The 15,918-nt window shown below is 39.1% G+C and overlaps 2 protein-coding genes across 2 annotated transcripts in view; one reads left to right on the top strand and one right to left on the bottom strand.

Moving 5' to 3' along the window:
- Nucleotides 1-180: 180 nt before the first annotated feature.
- rps10 (ribosomal protein S10) lies at nucleotides 181-4,560 on the bottom strand. Its single transcript, XM_040006361.1, has 6 exons — nucleotides 4,432-4,560; nucleotides 3,844-3,993; nucleotides 2,345-2,519; nucleotides 1,623-1,700; nucleotides 544-599; nucleotides 181-266 (listed from the first exon to the last, which is right to left on the bottom strand). The coding sequence occupies exons 2-6, from the start codon at nucleotides 3,991-3,993 to the stop codon at nucleotides 225-227; spliced, it is 501 nt and encodes a 166-aa protein (XP_039862295.1). The 5' UTR covers nucleotides 4,432-4,560; the 3' UTR covers nucleotides 181-224.
- A 1,045-nt stretch (nucleotides 4,561-5,605) lies between these two features.
- Nucleotides 5,606-15,918, top strand: part of pacsin1b (protein kinase C and casein kinase substrate in neurons 1b) — a 32,657-nt gene continuing 22,344 nt past the window's right edge. The window contains exon 1 of the mRNA XM_040006340.1: nucleotides 5,606-5,776. The gene's annotated coding sequence lies outside the window, so the exon portion shown is untranslated. The remainder of the gene's footprint in view (nucleotides 5,777-15,918) is intronic.

Here is a 15,918-nt window from a genome sequence, read left to right as displayed (position 1 = left end):
CATCTCAGTCTCACTGTGGCACCTCTCTTGACACACTCATTAATTATCAAAGTATTTTAAGACTCAATTAATCCTGAGCTGGTCCACCATCACATTGCTCAAATTTATAACCAACATATGTGGACTTTCGCCTGCTCATCTTACAAAATACTTTAAGAAGAAAAGCACAAACAGACCGAGTTGTATTTGGATTTTCTTTATTGTACACAAAGAGAGAGTGAAATTTACTGAGGCTGCTGTCCTCTGCCGCGTCCAAAGCCACCTCTCTGCAACAGAAAAATGTTGTCAGTCGACCAACATGTTCAATACAAGAATCTACAAGTTCAAGTTTTCCAGCTGCACTGTATAAACCACATTTAGCTTTCTGACATTCCTTTTTAAAACCCATGTAAAACCGCACCCACAAATTTAGGGAGGAGTGCCTTTGTTGTTCTGCTGTAGAAAACAATTCTTATAACAGAAAAACATTCAAGATCAAGACAAGGTTTTTGTTGCCAGCCCATTTCTCAAAATACCCGCATGAAACAAAGGAAATGTACTTACGAACTGGAACTCTGTGGCAGCTCCAGCACCGGCCTCTGCCTTCTTGTCAGCACCAGCTAAAGGAGAAGTTATGAGTTAAGAGGTCAGCCAGTAACTTTCAGAAATGTCAAACTTGTTAAAACTTCACCATAACATGTCAAATATATACCAAAATTAGACGGGGTGGGGTGGGGCAGTAATAATAATTTTTACTGTTGTTTTCTTTGCAGATGTTTTTGATAAACAAGTTTAAAGTTCACACCAGCAAATTGCCTTCTGAACATCAGAATGATGTGATGGGAGCTTCATATGCCTCATTTTTAAAATCCAAATCCTCCACATACATTGATTTTTGTCTTTGTCATATAAGCTCAATCCTTTCAATAATATATATTTGATAACATGTCATTACCCATGTTATGATTTCATCTGAATCATTGTGATCATTTTGTTGTAGAACAGTTTTCTAAAGGAAACATGATTTAGATTCTCACCTAAGAACATATTTAACATGTCATTTACTTTTGTTTTGGCACAAGCACTACTGGTTTGGAAACAGGTTGTGATTTGGCTTAAAACAAACCATTTTACAACATTACATTTACCATTAACGTTTAACATTTTCCAGGGCATTGGTTTCTACCGCCATCTAAAGGTGACATAGCCAGTGTAAAGTTTTTACATGCAGTGATTCAGACAGCCACTAGAGGCCCTCCAACTGTAAAATTTTATACAAATCTACTCAAAGTTTATCGAGGTACTCGGATGTCTGCAGATGCCTGTACTTTTTGGAGGCAGGTAATTTCAGAGCTTTGTGCGGTTACAACTATTGGTGTTAATATCTGCGTGACCAGCCTATAAGAATGAGGACTGAGGTGCTCATTCAGACAAGAGTAGACAAACTATAGGAACATGTGATGGGTCACATCACTGCATTTTCACATTTCACTCTGAAAAATCAAGACATTTTATTAATGCATAACACCACCGTATGATTTAATGATCCAAAATTACCATTTTAGTTTGCATCATTCATGTAAACTTCACAAGACCACATGAGCAACTCATAATGTGACTAGTGTAGTTGGTGTTATACGTACGGGGCGCGGCAGATCGCCTGTAAGCATCTCTGTCAGCCTCCCCACGGTTAAGGCGGGCGGGCCTCTCTCCTTCCACTCCTGCAGGTAAAAAGATGACAAAACATTAAGCTCCAGTTTTCCTGGCTTTCCAAAAGAGGAAATTCAATAGGCTTTAAAATTCTTTAATTTTAATGCTAAAAATTCTCACTAGATATAAGTCTTTGGACTCTGGGGTCCCTCTTTTGAGTTTATTAATGAACTACTTAAATTTGTATGCTTTACAACACCCTCTAACAGCAAGAGGAGACCATAACATTTTATGTGGCACTTAATTGCTGAAACCTCTTTAGCATATTTTCATAAGATCCAATTGAAGATGCCAATTGAAAGTGCAACTTCAGCTTCAACGAAAGGCAAGGAAATTATGAAATGAGATTGTTACGATCTAGTTCAGAAGTCAATCAAAAAATTTTCATTGATAAAGAGAAAAAAATAAACCTTATTTAGAACAGATCACACTCAGGATCCAGAACATCTAAAACAATCTGCTGAAGTTTAGATTAGCAACTTTGATTTCTGGAAAACTGTGTTTGAGCACCAGATTTTGAGTTCACAATCAGCTTCAATATAATTTATAACCTCAGGAAGCATTAACATATTAAATACTATTACTAGTATTTCTGGCTTCAGGAAATGAAAAATCAAAACTTATTAGAAACAAGCATGTATGATAGATGTTTTACCCTTGGGCCTGGGCCTTGCGGTCTCAGGGCGGGTCTGGCGGCGCAGGGTGGCGGGCACGATCTCAGGGGGAAGGTGGAGGAAGTCTCTCAGGTACTGGATGCCCTCATTGGTGAGGTACCAGTAGAAATGGCGCCAGGCAAATTGCTCCTTGACGTACCCACAGGACTTCAGAGACTGCACGGAAAAGCACAATTACCACATTATACTGACTACCACAATAAATCAGTACAAAATCTAGGTTGGTATGGCAGCACTATGCAGAAAGTATCTTTAGGCTTCTTGCTCAGGTAAGTGCACAGAAAGCAAGTAAGTGCACAACAGTGCTAACCACCACACACCATACTGCCCTACAATCATTCCAAAAGATAAAATGAACTCCGATGCAATAAATTCTGAGCCGACACCAACACCCATGTGAAAAATGTTTGAAAGAGCAAATAATCAGCCACCCAACTTTACGAAACCTGAAAGGGCACAAAAGATACACATCAGTAATATCCTACTGTAAATGCCATTTGCCATGAGTGTGACGGCAGTAAAAATCAGCTAAATGTTACATCCTCTGTGAAAGCCAAAGAAAAATAAATAAATAAAAAATAAACAGATACATGCTGATTTTTTCCCCACATACAACAGTGGACCAAATCAAACAGTCTATTAAAAACAGGTGGGGCACACACAAAGAGGGGACAGATCCTGACATTTTGTTTCCATTATGGCAGGCATTGCATAAAACACTGGGATGTGAGCGCCATGCACAAGGTGGCGATGGCATCAGCCACTTGTATACATTACACAGTAAACTCAAAATAAAATCGAGGACTCATAGGTGTACCAGATGACCACATGCCACAGAACTAAATGCAGCAGCCTAGGTTCGCCTTCAAGCCAAGTCCTTTTTTCTGCATGCATTCCCTTACTTCCTCTCTTCTTAACGGCTCTATATTATAAATATAAAAAGAAAAGTCTAAATCTGCACTCACTCCCGCTCTTCTGGGAGGATAGGAAGAGAGTCCCAAACTAGAGTATCCTGAATTTGCCTCGGGTTTAGCCACCCCAATCTGGACCACACCTAAACAAAAATCTTCCCTAAGAGGTGTAACAACAACATGCCCAAACCATCTAAATTGGCTCCTTTTGATGCAGAGGAGCTTCACTTCAGAATTAACTGCTGAAAAGAAATATAATTCTCATCCCTTAACTTTCTCTAACCCAAACATGTAAGGGGGACATTGTCCAGTACAGCATGGTACTGTACAAACTACTAAACAACTTTTACAAGTACACAACCAGGACTTGATATCTGGACTGACAAATGACATCTTCCCACTTAAAAACACAAACCCAGAACTCCTAAGTGATGCTCAAAACACATTCATGATCACTTTGTCACATTCCCCCACTTTCTTCTGCCCACGAGCCCATTTACAGTCACTACATCTCAGTTAATTCTAGTCTTGGTGAGAACTTTACAAGCTGGACCTTCGTTCTTTCTCACCTGCATCGCTTTCATCACGTGAAGGTTGGGTACATTCTTGTCAGCAAGCTCAGGATGCTTGGCTAGGTGGACGTCTTTCTTGGCCACCATGACTCCCTCCTTGAAGAGGAGCTCGTAGATAGCAATGCGGTTCTTCTTGGGCATCAGCATCTGCATTAAGAGACAACGTGCATCAGATCCCTGGAACTCAACCCATACTTACAGCAGCCTCAATAATAGCATGCTAACTGGCTAGCGTGCTAAGACACATCTAGTAATGAAAATCAAATCGCTGAAGAGACAATCAGCGGACGCTTTAATAATTCGACACATTCACATCAACAGCCACTCTGTTTTATAGAGATTAAAAGCTAATAGAGCTTTTAGACCGCGTCACAGGAGAAAAATGGCAACCGTTCGTGAACGCCGAAGCCGGGGTTACTTCTCTACTTCTAAGCCGAATATCAACGACTGAGAGGCGTTTAAGGCTAAAATACGCATATGTCTCCATTTATAATTTTAATAATAATGAAAAAACGATTATTTTTATTTCACAAAATCTGAGATGGTGAAGATATATTTGGATTATTGCGCCGGGTCTCACTTTACCTTTCCACTTGTTAAGGGACCGGAGCCGGAAGGAAAGTTTCTCTTCGATCAGGAAGGTTTATGCTGTGGCGCGGGCCGGCTGGAAAGGCTCGCCCTCTGCTGGTGTGGAGGGGAAACGTATCATGTGTTCAATATGTAGCTGCAAAGTTTGGGGTCATCCTTTAAAACCAGCTGCACGAGCTGATCAGCGACTTCTTCTTAGTTTAAAAAAGACGTGAAGGGTATTTCAAAACTCAACAAAATCATCCACTAGTGCTCTGTGCTTCTTCTCCTTCTGTATGACTTTGTTTATTTGTAATATTAATATTACAAATAATGAATAAATAAATAAATAAATACAGTGATTTTTTTTTTACACAGCAGTGATTCAAAGGCTTCAGAAACATGGACCCTGGGTAGCAAGATGCAGCCCTCCAAGAAAAGAAAGTTACTCCTGCAGAAAATCTTCATATCTACCTGGAATACTTTTAAATATGCATAAGAGCAGACAGACCTTTTTTTTACTGAAGGGATGTGGCATTTAAAAATCAAAACAAAACAATAACCCCAAGAAATGTGTTGTATGCAGTCCATTTATTTGCATGGAAGCTTCTTTCAGAATAAAGAAGTAAAAATCTCGGGGTATTTTCCCAACCTGACTCGAAATACATTTGGTCTGTTTCATACATACATACATACATACTTTTCCTTTAAGAGTAAACAGTATTATGGGCTATTTCTACTCCATTTTTACTTTATTTTTACACAGACTACACACAGTCACAGTGTGTTAACACACAGGCAATGAAGTATATTCAGTATAATATATAGCAAATAATTAGAATTTTTTTCAGTTGAGTTACATCAAAAAGCTTGGTATAAATGAATGATAATTTTGTGGCAGTCATGTCTGCAAGAGTGAGTAATCAAAGAAGAAATAAAAATAAGATTATTTAGATAACAGCAATTTGCCACTGTCCAAAAATACTTGTTCTTAGTACAGTGAAAAATAGAAAACATGTGCTTTCAGCTTCTCTAATACAAGGATTTCATCTTATACATATTTGACACAGTTTCCTGGAAACTTTGTAATAATAATAACAACAACAATAACAATAATAATGATAATGATGATAATAATAATAATAGGAAGAAGAAAATTGGGCATTTATTTTGAAAGACCTTCCCGGAAAACAACCCCTCCGTTACGGTTGGTTTGATTTGAGCCGTCTCACCCTCCCCCATCTGGCGGCTCCTCTCAGCGGCGCGTTTACCGGCGACAGAAAGGAGGCAGTCTCGGGTGATGAACGGAATTATTACATTTTGAGAGCTCAAAGGAAGCTGGATTATCAATTCGTATAAATTCGTAAGTTATTCTTGATTTCTTTCATAACCGTGTGTCTGCTATCAACAGCTAGCCACCGGCGGTTGATTTTTATGATGAAGTAGCTTAATTCAGAGCAAATATTACTGCTGTCGGCGATAACGAGGCAGCAAGCGACCGCGACGATTGCCAACGAGATTCAATTAAAGTCCACAGATTTAAAAGTTATTTTTTTTATAAAAGAAATACAAGTCTGCCTAAGATTTGTTATTATTTGCCTCCCTTATCTGTGCCTAAAACCCGCAGTTTGTATCTAACACCGCTGCTCTGTTCTGCTGCTTCATGACACTTATTCATATAAAAATGAGCAAAGATCAGCACATCTACAATCTGAGTCCTTAGTAGGAGTTTCTGTGAAGAAAGTGCATGAAGCATTGGAGAGCCGGCCGGCAGCAGCCTGTGCGGGCTACTGCAGAGGGCAGGGAGGGACGTCTGAAGTAAAAAGCTTGTCCTTGGGCAAAAGCCCGTGCTTCCTCCAGACCAGCACATTTCTTTGATTTATCGCTGGAGATCAGCTGGTGGTAAATCAGGCCAGACAGGGCTGCTGACCTCCCCCTGAGCAGAGTCTCTCATCTCTAAGTGTTAGTGAGCTCTGTCCACGGTTCTGAACTCAGATCTTTGGTAGGCTCTGCTGTACAGACAGACCGTGAGAGATCAGACCACTGGAGACTGTGCATCTAGAATGCAAAAGGGAAAAAGTTGTGTAAGAACCATAGATTAAAATGTGCATCATACATCAATTTAATGTGCAATTAAAAAAAGAAACACTCAAAGAACAGTTTTGCCTTTTTTCACTTCCTGTGGTTCTGAAGGCAGCTATTAGAAACCTTCTCAGTTTGATCTTGCAAACTTCAAAGTCTGTCATTTTACCAGGAGGACTAACAGTTACATAAACATGTTCATACTGTAAGGATAAAAGTGCTGTATAAATGTGTGCGTGATTGGCTGAATGAGACTTACCAAAAGTAGAGAAGTGCCCGAATTGAGTAGAAAGGCACTGTGGAAGTACCACTCCATTTACTATATGCTTTAATATCTGGCTGAACAGTTGTGTATTAAACTGACAACTGGGGTTGCCTGCAGCTCTTCTAATCCATTACCAGAAAGATGTCGAGGGTGTACTGCTAATTTGATTTTGAACTTCCTGAAGTAATTATTTCCCAAAATACTCTTTTAAAGTCACTTTTATTTTATTTTTTTACAAAAAAAACCCCACTTCTTCTACATTACAGAAAGCTTACTGTGTACATGTGGGTAGATGTCCTTTGCTATATGTTAACCTGGTGAGTTAATTAACCAATAATTAGGTGACAACAGTGTCAATTATTTATTAATTATACACATTATTTGTCAATTTGAGGATCTGATGTTTTATCTTCTCCATAATTGTAAACACTTGAGATCTGACAGTTAAAAGTTGGATAAAACACCGCATTTGTGACACTTTTCTGGAGAATTGATGAAATTGTGCTTTTTTTTATTTTTGTTTTTTACAAATAAACATTTAAAGATTAAACCTTAATTCTTTTCCAAGCACAGTCTTGTCCATCCAGTGGACTGAGCTTTGCTTTGAGTCTATAAGCTTATTCAAAATCCTTTGCCTCTCATGTTGTTTACTATAAGGAAGTCTTTGCAGCTCATTTCTCATCATCAAACTGGGTGAAATTTCTTGACACTAAAAAGTGTTATTTATATTTATTTTGTTTTATTCTTTTTTATTTGAAATTACTTTTCTCTTATTAAGATGTGTATTTTGTCCTTTTTTATTCTATTCTTCTAGCAGTTGTACCAAGGAAATTTCCCACATTTTGGAAAAATAAAGTGTATTGTCTATAAACTTATTATGTGAATATTAGGAAGGTTTATTCAGCTACGATGACTGGAGCAGTAATGAAAATACTAAAGACATGATAGCAGCTCAGTCCATTTAGGCATGTAGACACTGGGATTTTTTCACAACCTTTAACTTTAAGCTGAAAGGAGAGCACTTATTATAACCAAGGTATGCAGAAGAGCGTCTCTGAGTGCACGACACATTGAACTTTGAAGCAGATGGGCTGCAAAGCAGAAGACCACGCTAGGTGCCACAGATGTTGGATAAGAACAGCAAACTAAGGTTATAATTTGCATGGGCTCACCAACATCAGATAACAGAAGACTGGAAAAACCTTGTCTCATCTGATGAGTCTTAATTTTTAGCGTCAGAATTTGGAGCAGAGCACCTTTGCTATTTGGAGAAATGGAAGATCCTCATTGTCTATTTGCAGCCAACAAAACTGCACGAACTGTGTGATGCAATCATCTCAATATGGATCAAAATGTCTGAGGAATGTTTCCACCACCTTTTTGGGTCTATACCAAGAAGAGTTAAGGCAGTTCTGCTGGCAAAATGAGATCCAATTGAGTACTAACAAGGTGTAGTTAATGAAGTTGCCAGCAAGTGTAATATATCATGAATTGATGCTTCACCACAACAGTGGGGTCTGCCCCACAGTTTGAGGACCACAAACTTAAAGAGGGAGGCCTGAGTGCACACATGTTAAAGAGCTTTCATTTGAGTGCCAGCTTGGATTAGTTTATCTGAAAAATTAGTGACACTCATTTGATTTGCTGCTGGTGGTTCAGCCCCTCTCCATTTTTGTAGGAAGGGTGACAGATGAAGTATCTCTGTTAACGTAATCAATTAGACTAAAACCTAGCCCGTCTTTGCTTTTTGTATGAATAATTAGGGATATGTCATTCCCAGTGGGAATAGACACAACAGTTTGCTTCCAGTTGTCATTTGTACTTTCCATGATTGGCACGTCACATCTGGTGCACCCCGCCGATGTTAGACGATTGGAAGAAAGCAATTAGGCTTGAGTATTTCTTTCTATGTGTCCCTTTAGCCTTTGTAACCTAGAATATGGCTTCAGACATCCTAAGCTACTCCATCTATGTCTGGCTTTGGATGAATGCAATTAAAATTTTAATTTCATCTTAGTTGCTCTGAGAATTACCCCAACATTAAAACAGATGAGTGCTTTTGCTGCATGTTTTGAAAACTGCTGTGCGTTTGGACAAACTCTCCAGGTAATAATTTCCGTCGCTGAATGGAAGGGATCCACTTATAGCTATCTCAATATATTTTTAGTGGCTCAGGCTTTTAGGTAAACGGTTGAGAGAGCAGGGCCTTCGATTCTGCTGTGAACTAGAAGGTAATTGGTGTCTCAGATAGGATCCTCACTGGGGATCGTGAGAGAAAGCAGGGCTGTTTTGGAAACCCTTAAAGGTTTGCATCCTCCATCCTTTAGAGCTGAAGTGACACATGAAATGATGTAGTTTTCACTTAGCTTCTCCTTAAATACCTGTAGATGAGTTGTGTTGTTTTGTGATCCAGTTGTTTTCGTGTAGTGTGGTTTCAACCAGAAAAAGAGTAGAAAAAGAATCTGCAGAAAAGTACAATTTTTCTTGTTTTTTTCTGCTGCTGTTCCAATAGTAAGATGGATTAGGCTCGTGTCTGCTATCTGGATCTCTTTTAAGACTAAGTTTTGAGCTTTGGTCAAAGCTGACTTTGTTCATGATTTTCCTGTAGACCGACTAATCAGTCAACAAATCTGTTCAGCTTAATAGATGTTTTAAATGCAGCATCTGTCTGTACATATGTGGTTTGGTATGAACCTCTCAGATCCCCCTTAAAAGCAAACCAGTAATTAAAGCCAAATCTATTGTATTTATTTACATGGGTAATATGTTAATGACTCATTTTCTGTTTCAAAATTGTCTGCCCAGCCACTGCTTGTGTTTAGGTACTGTCTGACTTCACTGCACTGTGCCTTTAGATTCTTAATCAGCACAGTCTGACAGTGACTGTGCAGTGCAGATCAGCTCCTAGCACAATCCAGACATCATATTTATACTCGTATAATAATAATAATAATAATAATGGATTGGATTTATATAGCGCTTTTCAAGGCACCCAAAGCGCTTTACAATACCACTATTCATTCACTCTCACATTCACACACTGGTGGAGGCAAGCCACAGTTGTAGCCACAGCTGCCCTGGGGCAGACTGACAGAAGCGAGGCTGCCATATCGCGCCATCGGCCCCTCTGGCCAACACCAGTAGGCAAGTAGGGTAAAGTGTCTTGCCCAAGGACACAACGACCAGGACAGAGAGCCCAGGGATCGAACCGGCGACCTTCCGGTTACAGATGCGATTCCCAACCCCCTGAGCCACGGTCGCCCCGTATAAATTCAGTTCTTCAGCTGCTCTTTCATTACCATGAACTAGAAGTGCTTGATAAACAGACATGTTAGAAGCAAACTATTGTAGACATTACCTTTTCTCAGTTTTGATTTTTTTTCCCTTTTGTGAGAAAAGGTATTTTAAAGGTAAATGGGTGATTTCATAGGTTTATATTCTGTTTTTTGTGTATGTTTTTTTTTAACCTGACTCAGCCTTTCCCCCCAGAGGTTTAAAGTGCTACAGACCAAACAGTTAATGGGAAAAAAAATTAATTACATGCAGCCCAAGACTAAACATTTAATTTAAAAAGGCAATGAGGAAAATAATACTTAGTTGCAGTCTTTATGAAAATCTGTATTTCAAACTGGGGCTCAGGGCCCTGAAAGTTGTCCCAAGTTAAATGGATCTAAAAATAATTATAGACAAAAGCAAATATTTTTCTTGTTTTTCCTCAAATTCTAATTCATTCGCAAATTGTTTTTACCCATTAGGGCAGTACAGTCTTTCAGTCAGATGCCTCTGAAATGTAATAATTTCATCAGGCACAGTATTTTTCCCGAGAAGACATTCTTTAGCTGTAGTTTACCACAACTCAGGTTTTTGTGAGTGTCAGTGAGAGCTTCACTGAGCAAATGCACTTGGATAAGTTGATGTGATATGTGTCACGTGATGTGCATGCCTCTATTTACTGGAGTGTAATATATCAGTGCGTATCTCTGGGGCATCTTTATTGTAGGTGTTATGTTACAAAAGGACCTCACAGCTTTAGGGGAACAAGAAGAAGCTATTAGAGGTTGTTGGCTGGAGGTTTGCTTCGGTCCTCTGAGGTTCCGGCCATCAGATTTATAGCATCAGTGAAGAGCTTAAGAGTCAAATGAGAAGGAAGGAAGAGGGCTTGATGTTGCCATAGTGACTGGGTTTGTGAAAGATGGGGTCTGTGTTTGTGTATGAAAATATATGCGTGTTTGTATGGATTAGAACTGCACCAGTTAATTTAATGACTTAAAATGTCAGAAGATACGTTTACATTAAAAAAAATAAATGAAGCCTCTGAATTGGTGTTTTTTTTGTCCAAACACTAACACATATTTACATATAATAAACATCCTGTTGTAGTGATGTAGGTCATCATGTAAAATCATCAAAGCAGAACAATAGCTAAGATATTGTCAGATGTTCCAAGGTCAAAAACGAGCTTTAAACTGGCTTACTGAAAGACCCAGAAATACTCAATTCAGTGTTTTTCCAGCGTCAAAAGGGTTTTATGATAGAGAAAGCTTAACAGTACTGAACTGTCTTCTGATAATATTTTTATTAGATTAACTCTAAACCTAAGTGTTTCTTCGGCTTGTCATAAAGTGTCAATGCGCTGCACTGTGCGCGTTTGAAAAGGACGTTTCTTTCTTCTGCATGGAAAAAGTTAATTAATTAATTAAACCTACACGTTGTGTTCATAAACCATATGTGCACTGCAGAACCGAATTTGAATATAAAAGATTCCAACTTGACTGCCCCAAAGTTGCCGGTTGAACAGCAGCCGGCATAGTTTGCCCTCACCTGATTGTATCACTGATGGTGTATCCTCTGAGTTGCTCTCACTTCTAGCTGCGTGAAACGTTTATTCATGAGATCAACAGCAGAGGCTTTTGTGTGTGCATCTCATAGCTTTTAGCAGCTGCACTGAATCAGTAACTTCCATTTTCCTGCCCAGCATCAGCTTTGCTCAGTCCAGGCTTCAGTGTGTGTGTGTGTGTGTGGTTCACACTTTAACCCCAGCAGCTGAACTAGGGGTCTTCAATAAAAAGCTCACACTGCCTCTCTGCTGTGGATGATGAAAAAAAAAGATTATTCATTGCAAAAAACTGGTATGGAGAGCACTGGGGTCCTCAAAACCTGTCCTGGATTATTGATTGAATTCTTTGAAAGAAAACTGGCTCAGCTCTGAACACTTAATGGCGTTTAAAACCACAAGGTTGGACATAATATTTTTCACTGCTTGTCATCAAAACATTATACAGAATTAAAGAGGAACTAGCTCGTGGGTATTATAATGAAAGTAAATGTACTGTGACTTTCATTCTAGCCAGACTTTACTAGGCTGCTTTTATGTCTTCAATGAATCAATAAAACCAAAGTATTCAAAGAGTTTTACCAGTGCCTCACACACGTCCATGCCCCAGCACAATAATAAAACAGAAATTGTCAAATCACAGCAGGAAAAAAAAGACTGCATTACAAGATTGTGTTTTTTGTACAGGGGCATAGAGCCAGACCTCTAGCCCTTTCAGTTTTTATTTGCCAGCACACTGGTCATAAATTACTTTGTGCAATTATGGGATATAACACTGGGGTCAAACAGAGCAGTCGCCCCCTGGGAAAAGCACAAGTAGATGACCCACAGATGGCACGTACAGAGGAGATGAGTGCCTGTCTGTGTGGATAGGCAGTTAGCTTTCTTTGATTCTGGGGTCCCCGCATGTTGTTATCTGCTGCTGTTTATGGCTGATGTTTTAACACTGCTCTGTCTGTTGTTGAAGCACGTAAGCACACCTGCTTGCTCTGAGTCCTCTTATTCACAGCATCACACTAAATAACAGAAGAGCTATTTAGAATTTTCCTAAAATGTGTTGCGGCACTCATTATCATTCAGTTTTTTTCATGCACCATTCTAAAAGAAATGTTATGGCTCAGACTGCAGCGTTCACATCAGCAAATCTGTATTGATTGAGTGGATGCAGCGCAGCTGAAATGTTACCCTGATGTTGACTCATCCCTGTCTGTGCTCCGCAGATCAGGCTTTATCTGACCACCCGTGTGACTGTCTCCTCCCTTTGTCCTTTCTGCCCGTTTTAATCCCTGTGACGAGTAATTTTACGCCTTCCCTCTATCAGTCGGCCTTCCTTTAGATATGCAGTATCAGTTGTGCCTGGTTACAAGGTGCCTTTTAAGGAACGACAGTCTCCACCCTCTCTCGCGTTCAGCTAATTATTGATGGCGTAATGTGTCTTCTCAGGCATACGTCAAAGTTCACTCTTGCAGTGTGTGTTTGTAAAAGGCGTGGTAGACTGCAGGATGTGTCAGAGTTGCAGGTAAACAGACACTGTCTCTCAGTGTCAGGTGTCAGTTCTGTCAGAATTTCTCGAGGCAACGCTGTCAAGGACTGAGAGGCCACAAAGACGATAAACCAGGTTCAGTAGCCACTATGATCTGCACTGATGTGTCTGAATGTCTGCTTTTAGTCTGCTGCGTGTGTGTATTTAATGTGAAATTGCAGTGGAGGGTTTTGTTTTGTGGTTTTTTATGACTGATCCTGTGCCACACTTTAATTATGAATGGGCATTATTTTGCATGCCTTCAAATACCATTTTATTAGTAGCATTAAAGACCAATGTAACCTGTGACGTTGTCAGACAACAGTTTTAAATAAATGTTCATACTTCATACATTATGCAATTCAACTACCAACATTTTGTTCATACATTTATGTTTATTACTATTTGGTACTTGTGACTAATGTAACCTATGGCCAAAGTGTCTGGTAAGCTGCCTTTTTTCTGACTGTGTAACTGCTGCAGGTATTTCAGACTCCACACAGTCACCTCTGGATTCACAAAAGTCTCTGCAATTTTTTCTGTATAATGCCTGCAGCTAGACTTTGATCTGTAGTGCCACTGTAAGTATTCACAGTGGCTTCTTAGTGATATAACCACAGACGATTTCATTATTAAATTAGGGGAACAGACAGAATAATAGCACGAATAAGGTGTTTCCAGCTACTGCATGAGTCATGTCTGCTTTTGTTTATTTTCTGGCTCTGTTGATGACCATCTGTAGCTATATTTCATTTGTGGATAAGTAACCTTAGAGTTAGTAAACACCTTTTTTCTCCTACTCGTCAATTAGATGTTTAACTGCTAACAATCTGTTTGCATCCTACTGATCATACCTGAAATGTACACCTACTTTTCTTTTCCTTATTTCCTGTGATGTATATTGTTATAAAGGTGGCTTGTCCTATAAAACATGGCTAGAATTTTGAATAATGAAACCAAATGTTTAGGCTTTAGGTGGTCTGGACCATTCTTTTTCTTCTGCTCTAGGCTCTGTGTGATGTTAGTGTGAATTAACATCCTTAAAATGGTTAATCCTTAATATCTAGGATGCCCCGGTCTGGTTGAGTAGAGGAGCTCTCAAACCTGATGCTCCAATCTTCTGTTTGGGCCAGGGCATCAGTCAGCTGAAAACTGGCTTAAAAGAAAGGTAGCCTTAAAGAGAGTGGAGATAGAACTGCTTGTTTTAGACAGATGCTCAACTGAGGGGCTTCACAAAGAATAGTATGACATAGCTATGAATTATTTTCATAAAAACAAGTTTGGTGCAGGCCAAGAATGAAAATATAGAAGAAATTAACATAATGCATGTGGCTTCAAAACTAGGCCTAGAAGATTTGAGCTGACAGACTGCCTTGTTCTCGTTGATTTCAAGTTCATTCTTTTAGAACTCTTTAGGTTTGGAGTCTGTTTTGCTACGGTATAAACACTGTTTTTTTTTTTCCATTTGTTTGACTGAGTAAAGAATTTTGTAACATATTTGTACCGGGGAATGGTAAAACAGTCACTCAGGAGAAGTGCCTCTCGTCAAGGCTTATTTTGTTCTAACAGCAGCTGTTAAGGGAGGCAAGAGGCATCCAGATTCTCTTTGATCATACACATTTTATTTACTTGCAGACTTCGTGTTTTCAGCTGAGACATCGGCTGTGATTCCAGAGTATTTTGCAGAGCTGGAGTCATGTTGTTTGTAGAGTAAAGTTTGTACTAGGATTCAAATCTAACTTTCTTCAAGATGTAAAATACTTTTACATGTAAATGTTATGTGTAGGCCCGTTGGAGTGCACCTGTATTATATTGATCTTTTTGTCTTTACAGTGATGTGAGATCACAGAGTTTCTCCATGTGAGGTGGGGTTGTTCATCTCGTCTAACTGTTTACACAGCAGTGTGAATAATTGATGAATGTGTTTCTATTTATAGAACTTGAATGTGATGAGGGCAGCATGAACAGGTTGGTTCTGAGGGAAGAAAAAGAGTTGAATTTGAATAATGTGGACTGTACACGAGCTGAGAGGGGCAGAGGATGTGTGTTAGAGTGTATTAAAATTTCACATAGTGGACATCATTATTTGATCTTTGTCTAACTGGCTTCATAAGGCAAGGTGCAGTGTTGCTAACCTTTTGTCAGCTTTCTTTTGTTAATTTTGTCAGCTTTTTGTAACAAATCAAGAGTCTCACATATACAGACTGTGAGGAACTGAGTAGTTGGCCTACATTACATATTACACACATATTTTTATATACATAAAAAATTAAAATGACTACAAAACTTAAAAACTGAGTTTCAGCATCAACAGAAATGAGCTAACAAGACATTCGAGGGGGATCAAGTAAGACTATTGTAAAGAATAACTAAGCAAACAATTAGCAAAAATATGAAGAAGTGAACAAACTGCCCTTCCAACCCCAGTGCCAGAATAACACAGTGCAATCCAATTAACAGCAAACACCAATTAGGCAGCTCTTTTGCAGCTGGGGCTCACTAGCCTGCCATCTCTAACTGTAACCACCCAGCAGCTGATAAACAAAAAAATAATAATTAATGTTCAGTTATATGCTTAACTTTTGTTCTGAATTCCTTGTTAATTATTAAATATTTTATAGCTGCCTTGTTAGTAGCAGAGGAATGCTCTCTGGCCATCATACAAATTCCCAGCAGCTTACGTCAGTCTATCTCAGGGTCACCTACACACTTAGTATCATTGTAATCTCCCTATGACATAATCAATACTTGCCTTTTACTGCAGTCTACTGAAGGAATTAATGCCGTAATAAAATTAAGCTT

Source organism: Simochromis diagramma, unplaced genomic scaffold (genome assembly GCF_900408965.1).
Source record: "Simochromis diagramma unplaced genomic scaffold, fSimDia1.1 OVJJ01000320.1, whole genome shotgun sequence".
NCBI lineage: Eukaryota > Metazoa > Chordata > Actinopteri > Cichliformes > Cichlidae > Simochromis > Simochromis diagramma.
Note: the sequence above shows the minus strand (reverse complement) of the source record. Positions and strands in the feature narration are given on the sequence as shown.

What these genes read in the sequence shown, in the direction of transcription:
- rps10 (XM_040006361.1), bottom strand. Translation starts at nt 3,993, where the DNA reads ATGCTGATGCCCAAGAAGAACCGCATTGCTATCTACGAGCTCCTCTTC. An exon ending in CGCAAGGCCCAGGCCCAAGG is followed by an intron (nt 1,701 to 2,344) that starts GTAAAACATCTA and finishes TTTTACCTGCAG; the next exon opens with GAGTGGAAGGAGAGAGGCCC. An exon ending in CAGGCGATCTGCCGCGCCCC is followed by an intron (nt 600 to 1,622) that starts GTACGTATAACA and finishes CTTCTCCTTTAG; the next exon opens with CTGGTGCTGACAAGAAGGCA.